Source organism: Coregonus clupeaformis, unplaced genomic scaffold, assembly GCF_020615455.1.
Source record: "Coregonus clupeaformis isolate EN_2021a unplaced genomic scaffold, ASM2061545v1 scaf1464, whole genome shotgun sequence".
Taxonomy (NCBI): domain Eukaryota; kingdom Metazoa; phylum Chordata; class Actinopteri; order Salmoniformes; family Salmonidae; genus Coregonus; species Coregonus clupeaformis.
Genome location: NW_025534918.1, coordinates 77,984 through 93,723, shown reverse-complemented (window position 1 = coordinate 93,723; position 15,740 = coordinate 77,984). Strand labels below are relative to the sequence as shown.

General features: G+C 45.2%; 1 protein-coding gene across 2 annotated transcripts in view; it reads right to left on the bottom strand.

Moving 5' to 3' along the window:
• Nucleotides 1-388: 388 nt before the first annotated feature.
• Nucleotides 389-15,740, bottom strand: part of LOC121535540 (kinesin-associated protein 3) — a 74,830-nt gene continuing 59,478 nt past the window's right edge. For both annotated transcript variants that reach the window (XM_045218251.1, XM_045218252.1), the window contains exons 16-20: nucleotides 14,765-14,863; nucleotides 14,233-14,318; nucleotides 10,697-10,859; nucleotides 10,116-10,197; nucleotides 389-783 (exon numbers count right to left, since the gene is read on the bottom strand). In XM_045218251.1, the coding sequence (XP_045074186.1) occupies nucleotides 672-783; nucleotides 10,116-10,197; nucleotides 10,697-10,859; nucleotides 14,233-14,318; nucleotides 14,765-14,863 (542 nt within the window). In that variant the 3' untranslated portion in view covers nucleotides 389-671. The remainder of the gene's footprint in view (nucleotides 784-10,115; nucleotides 10,198-10,696; nucleotides 10,860-14,232; nucleotides 14,319-14,764; nucleotides 14,864-15,740) is intronic.

Sequence of the window (15,740 nt, the reverse complement as noted above, 5' to 3'; positions counted from 1 at the left end):
AAGTCAACATGTAGCATGATATTTGCACCTACCTTAGCATTGCCAGAATAACAAAAACATTCCAATAAATACATTTGAATCATTTCAAATCCAGCAAATATAGTGTATAAAAAAACATCTATGGCTGTCAGCTTGCATTAGCACACAGAAGTCAGGAAAGTAAAGCCAGGAGATTCTGATGCAGCGGTTACTGAAAAATGACGACTAGTCGCTAACATTCTGACACTCCCTGTATCAATAACACTAGATAGTGTTAGGTTGCATCTCAAATGGTACCCTATTTCATATATAGTGCACTACTTTCACCAGAACCCTATGGGAATAGGGTGCCATTTGGGAGGCACATCTAGTGTTCATAGTGAGTCAATGGGGGTTTGGTCAGTGTTAAGTGTTGATGGGGGTTGGTCAGTGTTAAGTGTTGATGGGGGTTTGGTCAGTGTTAAGTGTTGATGGGGGTTGGTCAGTGTTAAGTGTTGATGGGGGTTGGTCAGTGTTAAGTGTTGATGGGGGTTGGTCAGTGTTAAGTGTTGATGGGGGTTGGTCAGTGTTAAGTGTTGATGGGGGGTTGGTCAGTGTTAAGTGTTGATGGTGAATTAATGGGGGTTGGTCAGTGTTAAGTGTTAATAGTGAATGAATGGGGGTTGGTCAGACTGTGGATGGTGAGAAGGTCTCTATCTGGAAGAAGTGTAGTCGTAGAAGAACTGTTCGTCTGGTCTGAAGCCGAAGCCGGTGGCTGGTCGGCTCGATGTCCCCGTAGTCAGGTCAAACCCATCAGCTCCTCCACTGGAGAGAGACAAATATATAGTAACATTAGAAATATTACAACGTTATCAAATGCAAGGAGTTTCAATGTTAGTGTGTGTGTTAGTGTGTGTGTTAGTGTGTGTGTGTGTGTGCTCTGGATAAGAGCGTCTGCTAAATGACAAAAAAAATTAAAAGAATGATGGAGCCCACTGTGTTCTTTGGGACCTTCAATGCTGCAGACATTTCTTTGTACCCTTCCTACGTCCTCATGGCTTGGTTTTTGCTCTGACATGCACTGTCAACTGTGGGACCTTATATAGACAGGTGTGTGCCTTTCCAAATCATGTCCAATCAATAGAATTTACCACAGGTGGACTCCAATCAAGTTGTAGAAACATCTCATGGATGATCAATGGTAACAGGATGCACCTGAGCTCAATTTCGAGTCTCATAGCAAAGGGTCTGAATATTTATGTAAATGTTTTATTTCCGGGTGTTTTCATTATACATTTGCTAAAATTTATAAAAAACGATTTTTGCTTGGTCATTATGGGGTATTGTGTGTAGATTGATGAGGGGGAAAAAACAATTACATCCATTTTAGAATAAGGCTGTAACGTAACAAAATGTGGAAAAAGTCAAGGGGTTTGAATACTTCCCGAATGCACTGTATACTATTTAGGTTTTCTACTGCCAAATTTACACCTTCACTATTACAGTGAAACGTTTTGTCCAGGAAGTTATCTACAAGGGATTGAATTTGTTGTTACCATTTTATTTTTTTAAATTTTTTTTTTGGGGGGTAGGTTTCCACACTACTTTCCTTCCATCTATAGCGTTTCTTAATATTATTCAGTTCCTTTGGCTTTGATGCCTCATGATTGAGTATTGCTCTGTTCAAGTAGACTGTGATTTTGCTGTGGTCTGATAGGGGTGTCAGTGAACACTGAGAGACCCTGGGTTGAGGTCAGTGATAAAGTAATCTACAGTACTACTCCCAAGGGATGAGCTGTAGGTGTACCTACTGTAAGAAGCCCCTTGAAGCCTACCATTGACTAGATCCAGCGTGCGACAGAGCTGCTGACCATTTTTTGGGGGGATAGAGGCATTTGCATTTTCTCTCTGTCTCTGTCTCTCTCTCTCTGTGTCTCTGTCTCTCTGTCTCTCTGTCTCTCTGTCTCTCTGTCTCTGTCTCTGTCTCTGTCTCTGTCTCTGTCTCTCTCTCTCTGTCTCTGTCTTTGTCTCTGTCTCTCTCTCTGTCTCTCTGTCTCTCTGTCTCTGTCTCTGTCGCTGTCTCTCTGTCTCTCTGTCTCTCTGTCTCTGTCTGTGTGTGTGCATAAATAAAATACTCAAATAGTCTGTAGCCATTCTGTTATCAGTCTTATGGGTTGGGGATAGAAGCTGTTCAGGAGCCTGTTGGTGTCACACTTGATGCTCCGGTACTGTTTGCCGTGCGGCAGCAGAGAGAACCGTCTATGGCTTGCGTGGCTAGAGTCTTTAACAATTTTCCGGCCCGTCCTTTCACACCGCTTGACATAGAGGTCCTGGATGGCAGGGAGCTCGGATATAGAGGTCCTGGATGGCAGGGAGCTCGGATATAGATGTCCTGGATGGCAGGGAGCTCTGATATAGAGGTCCTGGATGGCAGGGAGCTCTGATATAGAGGTCCTGGATGGCAGGGAGCTCGGATATAGATGTCCTGGATGGTAGGGAGCTCTGGTATAGAGGTCCTGGATGGCAGGGAGCTCGGATATAGAGGTCCTGGATGGCAGGGAGCTGTGATATAGAGGTCCTGGATGGCAGGGAGCTCGGATATAGAGGTCCTGGATGGCAGGGAGCTCTGGTATAGAGGTCCTGGATGGCAGGGAGCTCTGGTATAGAGGTCCTGGATGGCAGGGAGCTCGGATATAGAGGTCCTGGATGGCAGGGAGCTCGGATATAGAGGTCCTGGATGGCAGGGAGCTCGGATATAGAGGTCCTGGATGGCAGGGAGCTCTGATATAGAGGTCCTGGATGGCAGGGAGCTCTGATATAGAGGTCCTGGATGGCAGGGAGCTCTGACATAGAGGTCCTGGATGGCAGGGAGCTCTGACATAGAGGTCCTGGATGGCAGGGAGCTCGGATATAGAGGTCCTGGATGGCAGGGAGCTTGGATATAGAGGTCCTGGATGGCAGGGAGCTCGGATATAGAGGTCCTGGATGGCAGGGAGCTCAGATATAGAGGTCCTGGATGGCAGGGAGCTCGGATATAGAGGTCCTGGATGGCAGGGAGCTCTGACATAGAGGTCCTGGATGGCAGGGAGCTCGGATATAGAGGTCCTGGATGGCAGGGAGCTCTGACATAGAGGTCCTGGATGGCAGGGAGCTCGGATATAGAGGTCCTGGATGGCAGGGAGCTCGGATATAGAGGTCCTGGATGGCAGGGAGCTCGGATATAGAGGTCCTGGATGGCAGGGAGCTCTGGTATAGAGGTCCTGGATGGCAGGGAGCTCTGGTATAGAGGTCCTGGATGGCAGGGAGTTCTGATATAGAGGTCCTGGATGGCAGGGAGCTCTGACATAGAGGTCCTGGATGGCAGGGAGCTCGGCACCAGTGATGTGCCATGCGATGGAGGGCGGTGCTGTTACCATACCAGGCGGTGATCCAGCCAGTCAAGATGCTCTCAATGGTACAGCTGTAGAACCTTTTGAGGATTTGAGAGCCCATGACAAACCTTCTCAACCTCCCGGCTCCATTGCTGCCCTGTCAATTAAGATTATAATCCCTGCTCCATTGCTGCCCTGTCAATGAAGATTATAATCCCTGCTCCATTGCTGCCCTGTCAATGAAGATTATAATCCCTGCTCCATTTCTGCTCTGTCAATGAAGATTATAATCCTTGCTCCATTGCTGCTGTCAATGAAGATTATAATCCCGGCTCCATTGCTGCACTGTCAATGAAGATAATAATCCTTGCTCCATTGCTGCTGTCAATGAAGATTATAATCCCGGCTCCATTGCTGCCCTGTCAATGAAGATTATAATCCCTGCTCCATTGCTGCACTGTCAATGAAGATAATAATCCTTGCTCCATTGCTGCTCTGTCAATGAAGATAATAATCCTTGCTCCATTGCTGCTCTGTTAATGAAGATTATAATCCCTGCTCCATTGCTGCCCTGTCAATGAAGATAATAATCCTTGCTCCATTGCTGCTCTGTCAATGAAGATAATAATCCTTGCTCCATTGCTGCCCTGTCAATGAATATTATAATCCCTGCTCCATTGCTGCCCTGTCAATGAAGATTATAATCCCTGCTCCATTGCTGCCCTGTCAATGAAGATTATAATCCCTGCTCCATTGCTGCCCTGTCAATGAAGATTATAATCCCTGCTCCATTGCTGCCCTGTCAATGAAGATTATAATCCCGGCTCCATTGCTGCCCTGTCAATGAAGATTATAATCCCTGCTCCATTGCTGCCCTGTCAATGAATATTATAATCCCTGCTCCATTGCTGCCCTGTCAATGAAGATAATAATCCTTGCTCCATTGCTGCTGTCAATGAAGATTATAATCCCGGCTCCATTGCTGCCCTGTCAATGAAGATTATAATCCCTGCTCCATTGCTGCCCTGTCAATGAAGATAATAATCCTTGCTCCATTGCTGCTCTGTCAATGAAGATAATAATCCTTGCTCCATTGCTGCTCTGTCAATGAAGATCATAATCCTTGCTCCATTGCTGCCCTGTCAATGAAGATAATAATCCTTGCTCCATTGCTGCCCTGTCAATGAAGATTATAATCCCTGCTCCATTGCTGCCCTGTCAATGAATATTATAATCCCTGTAACATTGCTGCCCTGTCAATGAATATTATAATCCCTGCTCCATTGCTGCCCTGTCAATGAAGATAATAATCCTTGCTCCATTGCTGCTGTCAATGAAGATTATAATCCCGGCTCCATTGCTGCCCTGTCAATGAAGATTATAATCCCTGCTCCATTGCTGCCCTGTCAATGAAGATAATAATCCTTGCTCCATTGCTGCCCTGTCAATGAAGATTATAATCCCTGCTCCATTGCTGCCCTGTCAATGAAGATAATAATCCTTGCTCCATTGCTGCTGTCAATGAAGATTATAATCCTGGCTCCATTGCTGCCCTGTCAATGAAGATTATAATCCCGGCTCCATTGCTGCCCTGTCAATGAAGATTATAATCCCTGCTCCATTGCTGCCCTGTCAATTAAGATAATAATCCTTGCTCCATTGCTGCTCTGTCAATGAAGATTATAATCCTTGCTCCATTGCTGCCCTGTCAATGAAGATACTAATCCTTGCTCCATTGCTGCCCTGTCAATGAAGATTATAATCCCTGCTCCATTGCTGCCCTGTCAATGAAGATTATAATCCCTGCTCCATTGCTGCCCTGTCAATGAAGATAATAATCCTTGCTCCATTGCTGCTCTGTCAATGAAGATTATAATCCTTGCTCCATTGCTGCCCTGTCAATGAAGATACTAATCCTTGCTCCATTGCTGCCCTGTCAATGAAGATTATAATCCCGGCTCCATTGCTGCCCTGTCAATGAAGATTATAATCCCTGCTCCATTGCTGCCCTGTCAATGAAGATAATAATCCTTGCTCCATTGCTGCTGTCAATGAAGATTATAATCCCGGCTCCATTGCTGCCCTGTCAATGAAGATTATAATCCCGGCTCCATTGCTGCCCTGTCAATGAAGATTATAATCCCTGCTCCATTGCTGCCCTGTCAATGAAGATAATAATCCTTGCTCCATTGCTGCTCTGTCAATGAAGATTATAATCCTTGCTCCATTGCTGCCCTGTCAATGAAGATACTAATCCTTGCTCCATTGCTGCCCTGTCAATGAAGATTATAATCCCGGCTCCATTGCTGCCCTGTCAATGAAGATTATAATCCTTGCTCCATTGCTGCTCTGTCAATGAAGATTATAATCCCTGCTCCATTGCTGCTCTGTCAATGAAGATTATAATCCTTGCTCCATTGCTGCCATGTCAATGAAGATAATAATCCTTGCTCCATTGCTGCCCTGTCAATGAAGATTATAATCCCTGTAACATGTTATGTTTCACTGAGTCGTGGCTGAACGAGGACATGGATAATATACAGTTAGCTGGATTATCTCATCGGCAAGACAGAACATCAACCTCCATAAAACGAGGGGAGGTGGTCTGTGTCCATTTGTCAAAAAAAGCTGGTGCGCGATTTCTAATATTAAGGAAGTCTCAAGGTTTTGCTCACCTGAGGTAGAGTATCTCATGATAAACTGTGGTCTGATGAAGCGGATGCTACGCTAGAGGACTGTTTTGCTAGCACAGACTGGAATATGTTCCGGGATTCATCCAATGGCATTGAGGAGTACACCACCTCAGTCACTGGCTTCATCAATAAGTACATCGACGACGTCCCCACAGTGACCATACGTACATATCCCAACCAGAATGGATTACAGGCAACATCCCCACCGAGCTAAAGGCTAGTGCTGCCACTTTCAAGGAGCGGGACACTAATCCAGGCACTTTTAAGAAATCCCGCTATGCCCTCCGACGAACCATCAAACAGGCAAAGCGTCAATACAGCACTAAGATTGAATCCTACTACACCGGCTCTGACGCTCGTCGGATGTGGCAGGGGTTGCAAACTATTACTGATTACAAAAGAAACTCAGCCGCGAGCTGTCCAGTGACGCGAGCCTACCAGATGAGCTAAATGTCTTCTATGCTCGCTTCAAGGCAAGCAACACTGAACCACGCATCAGAGCAACATCTGTTCCGGAAGACTGTGTGATCGCACTCTAACCCGTAGCCAATGTGAGTAAAGCCTTTAAACAGGTCAACATTCACACCTCCCTCTGCAACTGGATGCTGGACTTCCTGACGGGCCGCCCCCAGGTGGTAAGGGTAGGCAACAACACATCTGCCACGCTGATCCTCAACACGGGGGCGTGCTTAGTCCCCTCCTGTACTCCCTGTTCACCCACAACCGCACAAATCCAACAGCATCATTAAGTTTGCAGACGACACAACGGTGGTAGGCCTGATCACCGACAATGATGAGACAGCCTATAGGGAGGAGGTCAGAGACCTGGCAATGTGGTGCCAGGACAACAACCTCTCCCTCAATGTGAGCAAGACAAAAGAGCTGATCGTGGACTACAGGAAAAGAGGGGCCGAGCACAACCCCCATTCACATCGACGGGTCTGTATTGAGCGGGTCGAGAGCTTCAAGTTCCTTGGCGTCCACATCACCAACAAACTATCATGGTCCAAACACACCAAGACAGTCGTGAAGAGGGCACGACAACGCCTATTCCCCCTAAGGAGACTGAAAAGATTTGGCATGGGTACTCAGATCCTCAAAAGGTTATTCAGCTGCAACATCGAGAGCATCCTGACCGGTTGCATCACCGCCTGGTATGGCAACTGCTCGGCATCCGACCGCAAGGCACTACAGAGGGTAGTGCGTACGGCCCAGTATATCACTGGGGCCAAGCTTCCTGCCATCCAGGACCTCTATACCAGGCGGTGTCAGAGGAAGGCCCTAAAAATGGTCAAAGACTCCAGCCACCCTAGTCATAGACTGTTCTCTCTGCTACCGCACAGCAAGCGGTACCGGAGCGCCAAGTCTAGGTCCAAAAGGCTCCTTAACAGCTTCTACCCCCAAGCCATAAGAATGCTAAATAGTTAATGGCTACCCGGACTATTTGCATTGACCCCCTGTCACACAGACCTACCCACTAATAGGATCATAACCTGTCACGCAGACCTACCCACTAATAGGATCATAACCTGTCACACAGACCTACCCACTAATAGGATCATAACCTGTCACACAGACCTACCCACTAATAGGATCATAACCTGTCACACAGACCTACCCACTAATAGGATCATAACCTGTCACGCAGACCTACCCACTAATAGGATCATAACCTTTGTCACGCAGACCTACCCACTAATAGGATCATAACCTTTGTCACGCAGACCTACCCACTAATAGGATCATAACCTTTGTCACGCAGACCTACCCACTAATAGGATCATAACCTGTCACACAGACCTACCCACTAATAGGATCATAACCTGTCACACAGACCTACCCACTAATAGGATCATAACCTGTCACGCAGACCTACCCACTAATAGGATCATAACCTTTGTCACGCAGACCTACCCACTAATAGGATCATAACCTTTGTCACGCAGACCTACCCACTAATAGGATCATAACCTTTGTCACGCAGACCTACCCACTAATAGGATCATAACCTTTGTCACACAGACCTACCCACTAATAGGATCATAACCTTTGTCACGCAGACCTACCCACTAATAGGATCATAACCTCTGTCACGCAGACCTACCCACTAATAGGATCATAACCTTTGTCACGCAGACCTACCCACTAATAGGATCATAACCTGTCACACAGACCTACCCACTAATAGGATCATAACCTTTGTCACGCAGACCTACCCACTAATAGGATCATAACCTCTGTCACGCAGACCTACCCACTAATAGGATCATAACCTTTGTCACACAGACCTACCCACTAATAGGATCATAACCTTTGTCACACAGACCTACCCACTAATAGGATCATAACCTGTCACACAGACCTACCCACTAATAGGATCATAACCTGTCACACAGACCTACCCACTAATAGGATCATAACCTGTCACGCAGACCTACCCACTAATAGGATCATAACCTGTCACGCAGACCTACCCACTAATAGGATCATAACCTGTCACGCAGACCTACCCACTAATAGGATCATAACCTTTGTCACGCAGACCTACCCACTAATAGGATCATAACCTTTGTCACGCAGACCTACCCACTAATAGGATCATAACCTGTCACACAGACCTACCCACTAATAGGATCATAACCTTTGTCACGCAGACCTACCCACTAATAGGATCATAACCTTTGTCACGCAGACCTACCCACTAATAGGATCATAACCTTTGTCACGCAGACCTACCCACTAATAGGATCATAACCTGTCACGCAGACCTACCCACTAATAGGATCATAACCTCTGTCACGCAGACCTACCCACTAATAGGATCATAACCTCTGTCACGCAGACCTACCCACTAATAGGATCATAACCTCTGTCACGCAGACCTACCCACTAATAGGATCATAACCTGTCACGCAGACCTACCCACTAATAGGATCATAACCTCTGTGACTTAGAGAGCTAGTCAGTCTAATTAATTAATTATCTTTGTAGTGACTGGGTGTATTGATACACCATCCAAAGTGTAATTAATAACTTCACCATGCTCAAAGGGATATTCAATGTCTGCTTTTTTATTTGTACCCATCTACCAATAGGAGCCCTTCTTTGTGAGGCATTGGAAAACCTCCCTGGTCTTTGTGGTTGAATCTGTGCTTTAAATTCACTGCTCGACTGAGGGACATTACAGATAATTGTATGTGTAGGGTACAGAGATGAGGTAATAATAAATAATAATATAATATGCCATTTAGCAGACGCTGTTATCCAAAGCGACTTACAGTCATGCGTGCATACATTTTTGTGTAGGTAGTCATTCAAAAATCATGTTAAACACTATTATTGCACACAGAGTGATTTCATGCAACTTATGTGACTTGTTAAACAAATGTTTACTCCTGAATTTCTTTAGGCTTGCCATAACAAAGGGATTGAATACTAATTGACTCAAGACATTTAAGCTTTTCATTTTTAATTAATTTGTAAAAATTTCTAAAACATAATTCCACTTTGACATTGTGGTATTGTGTGTAGCCAAGGGGTGTGAATACTTTCTGAAGGCCTACACCCCCCTCCACCCCCACGGCCTCCACCCCCTCCACCCCCCACGGCCTACACCCCTACCCCCACAACTCCCTATCCTCCAAGGTGTTAGACCCCCCCTCCAAGGTGTTAGACCCCCCCTCCAAGGTGTTAGACCCCCCCTCCAAGGTGTTAGACCCTATCCTCCAAGGTGTTAGACCCTATCCTCCAAGGTGTTAGACCCTATCCTCCAAGGTGTTAGACCCTATCCTCCAAGGTGTTAGACTCTATCCTCCAAGGTGTTAGACCCTACCCTCCAAGGTGTTAGACCCTATCCTCCAAGGTGTTAGACTCTATCCTCCAAGGTGTTAGACTCTACCCTCCAAGGTGTTAGACCCTATCCTCCAAGGTGTTAGACCCTATCCTCCAAGGTGTTAGACTCTATCCTCCAAGGTGTTAGATACTAACAGGTATACTGGAAGAGTACTGTATGGATGACATGTAAAGGTGAGTGTGTATGGGTGAGAGGAATCAATAGTGTCTGGGAGTGTTAAAGGTTGTCTCAGTATCATACCCATGTTGTCCGTCTCCATTCTGTGCGTAGGGATCACTGAAGAAGTCTGGACTGACTGCTCCTGACGCAGGGGTGATCCCATCTGGACACAGAGAGAGAGAGAGAGAGAGGTCTTCCTCTAAAGGATCTCACACCATCATCTTCCTGACAGCTGCTGGTGGAACTCAAAGAGACAACCGAACAGCACACTGGATCTAAAAATGCTATGGGTGATTCATTCAAATAGCACTGTATACACTTTACTGACCAGCACTTAAGAAGCGTGTGTGTGTGTGTGTGTGTGTGTGTGTACTGACCAGCACTTAAGAAGCGTGTGTGTGTGCGTGCGTGCGTGTGTGCGTGCGTGCGTGTGTGTGCGTGTGTGCGTGTGTGCGTGTGTGCGTGTGTGTGTGTGTGTGTGCGTGCGTGCGTGCGTGTGTGTGTGTGTGTGTGTGCGTGCGTGTGTGTGTGTGTGTGCGTGTGTGCGTACGTGTGTGTGTGCGTGTGTGCGTGCGTGTGTGCGTGTGTGCGTGTGTGTGCGTGTGTGTGCGTGTGTGTGTGTGTGCGTGCGTGTGTGCGTGCGTGTGCGTGTGTGTACTGACCAGTGCTGTAGAAGAGGTCAGGTCTGTCCATCTCTCCATCGTCTCCGTACATGAAGGGCTCTCCATCCTCCATCTGCCTGCTCTCCACCATCTCTAACCACTGAGAGTTATGCCATCGGAACTTCTCTCTCTGAGTCTTCCTCCCCCACTCCTCATCATACTCCTAGAGAGAGGGAGGGAGGGGGAGGGGGATAAGGTGGGAGGGAGAGAGGGGGTTGGAGGGAGGGAGGGAGGGAGGGAGGGGGAGGGGGATAAGGAGGGAGGGAGGGAGGGGGTGGTAGGGAGAGAGGGGGGTGGGAGGGAGAGAGGGGGAGGGGAGGGAGAGAGGGGGAGGGGGAGGGAGGGAGGGAGGGAGGGGGATAAGGTGGGAGAAACTGTTGAGCGTGAAAAACCCAGCAGCGTTGCAGTTCTTGACACTCAAACCAGTGCGCCTGGCACCTACTACCTTACCCCGTTCAAAGGCACTTAAATATTTTGTCTTGCCCATTCACCCTCTGAATGGCACACATACACAATCCATGTCTCAATTGTCAAAAGGCTTAAAAATCCTTCTTTAACCTGTCTCCTCCCCTTCATCTACACTGATTGAAGTGGATTTAACAAGTGACATCAATAAGGGATCATAGCTTTCACCTGGATTCACCTGGTCAGTCTATGTCATGGAAAGAGCAGGTGTTCCTAATGTTTTGTACACTCAGTGTACATCGACAGATGGCATTTCCCATTCAAGTCAAGACTGGCAGCCATTGCTTGTGTACCCATGAGTTTAACAGTTAAATAGCCAGGGCTAGAGGTTCCAAAACCCTTCTATGGATTATATGTCTATGGCCACAAGGCAACAAGCTGTTCCACAGAGGAGGAGAAGCGTTAGGAGCGGGAAAAGGGTGCTCGTACATTGATAAGCACACCAGAGACAGCAGGTAGCTTAGTGGTTAAGAGCGTTGTGCCAGTAACCGAAAGGTCGCTGGTTCTAATCCCCGAGCCGACTAGGTGAAAAATCGGTTTTGAGCAAGGCACTTAACCCTAATTGCTCCTGTAAGTCGCTCTGGATAAGAGCGTCTGCTAAATGACTAAAAAAAATTTAAGTAACAAGATAAAGACAGCTGAATTAGCAAGATAACTTTTCTTTCATTTTGATTTCGGCACAAATGAAAATGTGGAACTGACTCATCCATGGATTGATGTTTCAGCCATTGTCTCAATGAAGAGTTTGATGTTCGACTAGCCATGTGCGACATGCACGCGCAGTTACAAGCCTGCTAGAGTTAGCGGCAGGAGGACGAACAATATCCACCGTTAGCTGTTAAAATCAGATCCAACAATAATATCAAGGGGTTAGAAATCCAGGGCTTAAAAACAAAGTTTTCTTTTAAATCCACAACTTGGATCCCTCCACAGCCTCGTAGAGGATCTAGATACTTTTTCTAACCTCTCTAGATTACAACCAAATTATGTTAAGTGTACTATATTACGTATTGGATCATTACCGTGTAGTTTACCAATAAAATGGTCTGACGGTGATGTGGACATACTCGGTATTCATATCCCGAAAGATAGAAATGATCTCACTACAATACATTTGAATAGTAAGTTAGCAAAAATAGATAGGATCTTGTTTCCATGGAAAGGTAAATACCTGTCTATTTGTGGAAAAATCCCCCTGATTAACTCTTTAGTCATGTCCCAGTTTACCTATTTGCTAATGGTCTTTCCTACACCTAGCGACTTGTTTTTAAAATTATATGAGCAAAAAATATTGTATTTGATTTGGAATGGCAAGCCAGACAAAATTAAAAGGGCCTATTTATATAATGAATATGAATTCAGAGGGCAGAAATTATTAAATATTAAAGCATTAGACCTATCACTAAAAGCTTCAGTCATACAAAAGTTAAACTTAAATCCGAACTGGTTCTCTAGCAAATTAGTAAGATTGTCTCACCCAATGTTCAAGAAAGGCCTTTTTCCCTTTACAGTGAGGGAAAAAAGTATTTGATCCCCTGCTGATTTTGTACGTTTGCCCACTGACAAAGAAATGATCAGTCTATAATTTTAATTGTAGGTTTATTTGAACAGTGAGAGACAGAATAACAACAAAAAAATCCAGAAAAACGCATGTCAAAAATGTTATAAATTGATTTGCATTTTAATGAGGGAAATAAGTATTTGACCCCTCTGCAAAACATGACTTAGTACTTGGTGGCAAAACCCTTGTTGGCAATCACAGAGGTCAGATGTTTCTTGTAGTTGGCCACCAGGTTTGTACACATCTCAGGAGGGATTTTGTCCCACTCCTCTTTGCAGATCTTCTCCAAGTCATTAAGGTTTCGAGGCTGACGTTTGGCAACTCAAACCTTCAGCTCCCTCCACAGATTTTCTTTTGCAGAGGGGTCAAATACTTATTTCCCTCATTAAAATGCAAATCAATTTATAACATTTTTGACATGCGTTTTTCTGGATTTTTTTGTTGTTATTCTGTCTCTCACTGTTCAAATAAACCTACAATTAAAATTATAGACTGATAATTTCTTTATCAGTGGGCAAACGTACAAAATCAGCAGGGGATCAAATACTTTTTTCCCTCACTGTATTCAGATTACAACCTCTCACTTTCAGTTATTTGAAAAGGAAATAATCTCCAAAATATCGTTATTTTTTAAACAAGCCATAGAACGTTGGTTGCAATTTCAGTTTAATCCACCAGAAAAGACAGAACAAATAATACAACAAATATTATGGTTAAACTCAAATATACTAATTTGATTAAAAAAACATTATTTTCCAATATAAAAAAAAAAAGTATCATCTTTGTAAATTATTTCATAAATAGGACTGGTGTATTTATGTCACACATGCAGCTAACAAAAATATATGGAAATGTCTGCTCTACCCAAAATTACAACTGACTAATTGCAGCATTACCACAAAAATGGAAGAGGCAAGAAGAAGGGGGAGAAAGCAAGGAACTTGTCTGTCGGCCACATTAAGGAGTGTGCAAAGTTGTCATCAAGGCAAAGGGTGGCTATTTGAAGAATCTCAAATATAAAATATATTTTGATTAGTTTAACACTTTTTTGGTTACTACATGATTCCATATGTGTTATTTCATAGTTTTGATGTCTTCACTATTATTCTACAATGTAGAAAATAGTAAAAATAAAGAAAAACCCTTGAATGAGTAGGTGTTCTTAAACTTTTGACCGGTAGTGTATACATGTATTTACCTAAAAATATATTGTGGATTGGAAATGATGCAGACAATTACATTGATGGAAGCTACAATCTATCTGCAATATTAAAGCTGATCCACCCCCAAACAAAAATAATAATACAATCCACCGTCGTAGTACGGATGAGACCTGAAATGTGAAGCTAACTGAAGCTGGCTAGCTTTATAAAAGCCTGAGTAGATGTAGCTTGCTTCGTAGGATACCCCTCCCTCAGAGAGACTGGGGTACACACAGCAATGCCCCCCCTAGTGGCAGGTGTTTCTCCCTCTGTTATAGTCTTTAATTCAGGAATAGTACGTTACTTACAGCGATTATGTCCAGAGTGTTGTCACAGACCTTGCGTATCTCAGCATTCTTGTCGTGCATCAGATCGATAAGGTACGCCGGAGCCTCTGAGATGAGGGTTAAGGGTTAAGGGCTCTGGGAAGTCTGAGGTCGCTGGGTTCATATCTGGCTCATAGGACCAAACAGACAAAACATACAGTAATGATGTGGTTTTCTATAGGAGGAGGAGGAGGAAGAGGAGGAGGAGGAGGAGGAGGAGGAGGAGGAGGGAAGAGGAGGAGGAGGAGGAGGAGGAGGAGGAAGAGGAGGAGGAAGAGGAGGAGGAGGAAGAGGAGGAGGAGGAGGAAGAGGAGGAGGAAGAGGAGGAGGATGAGGAAGAGGAGGAGGATGATGAGGAAGAGGAGGAGGAGGAGCATGGGTTTTAATAATTAAAACTGAAAAAATATATTTCACACTTTACTCAAGTATTAGCTGGTCAAAATACAACAATTTTTGACTATGCATCAACTTGTTTTAAATGTAAGAAGCAGTGCATTGTGGGTAGGAAGGATACGTGTATCTTTGATGATGACCTCCCTGGTAGCCTGGTGAAACACCATCTGGTAGAACACATAGACGATCTGGCACACAAACTCATCATCCTCCTGCTGGGCTGTAGGGAGAAACAACCATCTTAGACAAAAAAGGGAAACAAACCCTGACCTCTAAAACCATCCAAACCCTGACCTCTAAAACCATCCAAACCCTGACCTCTAAAACCATCCAAACCCTGACCTCTAAAACCATCCAAACCCTGACCTCTAAAACCATCCCACAGGTCGTTTTGTTTAACAGCCACATGCACAGTATGAAGTGTTTCTTATTTCTATGATGAGGCTGAGCTATGTTGTGAGAAGTCTGTATTGCGCCAGGCAGGGAATCGTTTCTGGATCGTCAGGCGGGGAATCGTTTCTGGATCGTCAGGCAGGGAATCGTTTCTGGATCGTCAGGCGGGGAATCGTTTCTGGATCGTCAGGCTGGGAATCGTTTCTGGATCGTCAGGCGGGGAATCGTTTCTGGATCGTCAGGCGGGGAATCGTTTCTGGATCGTCAGGCAGGGAATCGTTTCTGGATCGTCAGGCAGGGAATCGTTTCTGGATCGTCAGGCAGGGAATCGTTTCTGGATCGCCAGGCGGGGCAATCGTTTCTGGATCGTCAGGCAGGGAATCGTTTCTGGATCGTCAAGCAGGGAATCGTTTCTGGATCGTCAGGCTGGGAATCGTTTCTGGATCGTCAGGCAGGGAATCGTTTCTGGATCATCAGGCAGGGAATCGTTTCTGGATCCAGGTCTCATCAGTTCAATAAGAAGCTCTGTCATATTGGTTCTGATCCAGGTCTCATCAGTTCAATAAGAAGCTGTCATATTGGTTCTGATCCAGGTCTCATCAGTTCAATAAGAAGCTCTGTCATATTGGTTCTGATCCAGGTCTCATCAGTTCAATAAGAAGCTCTGTCATATTGGTTCTGATCCAGGTCTCATCAGTTCAATA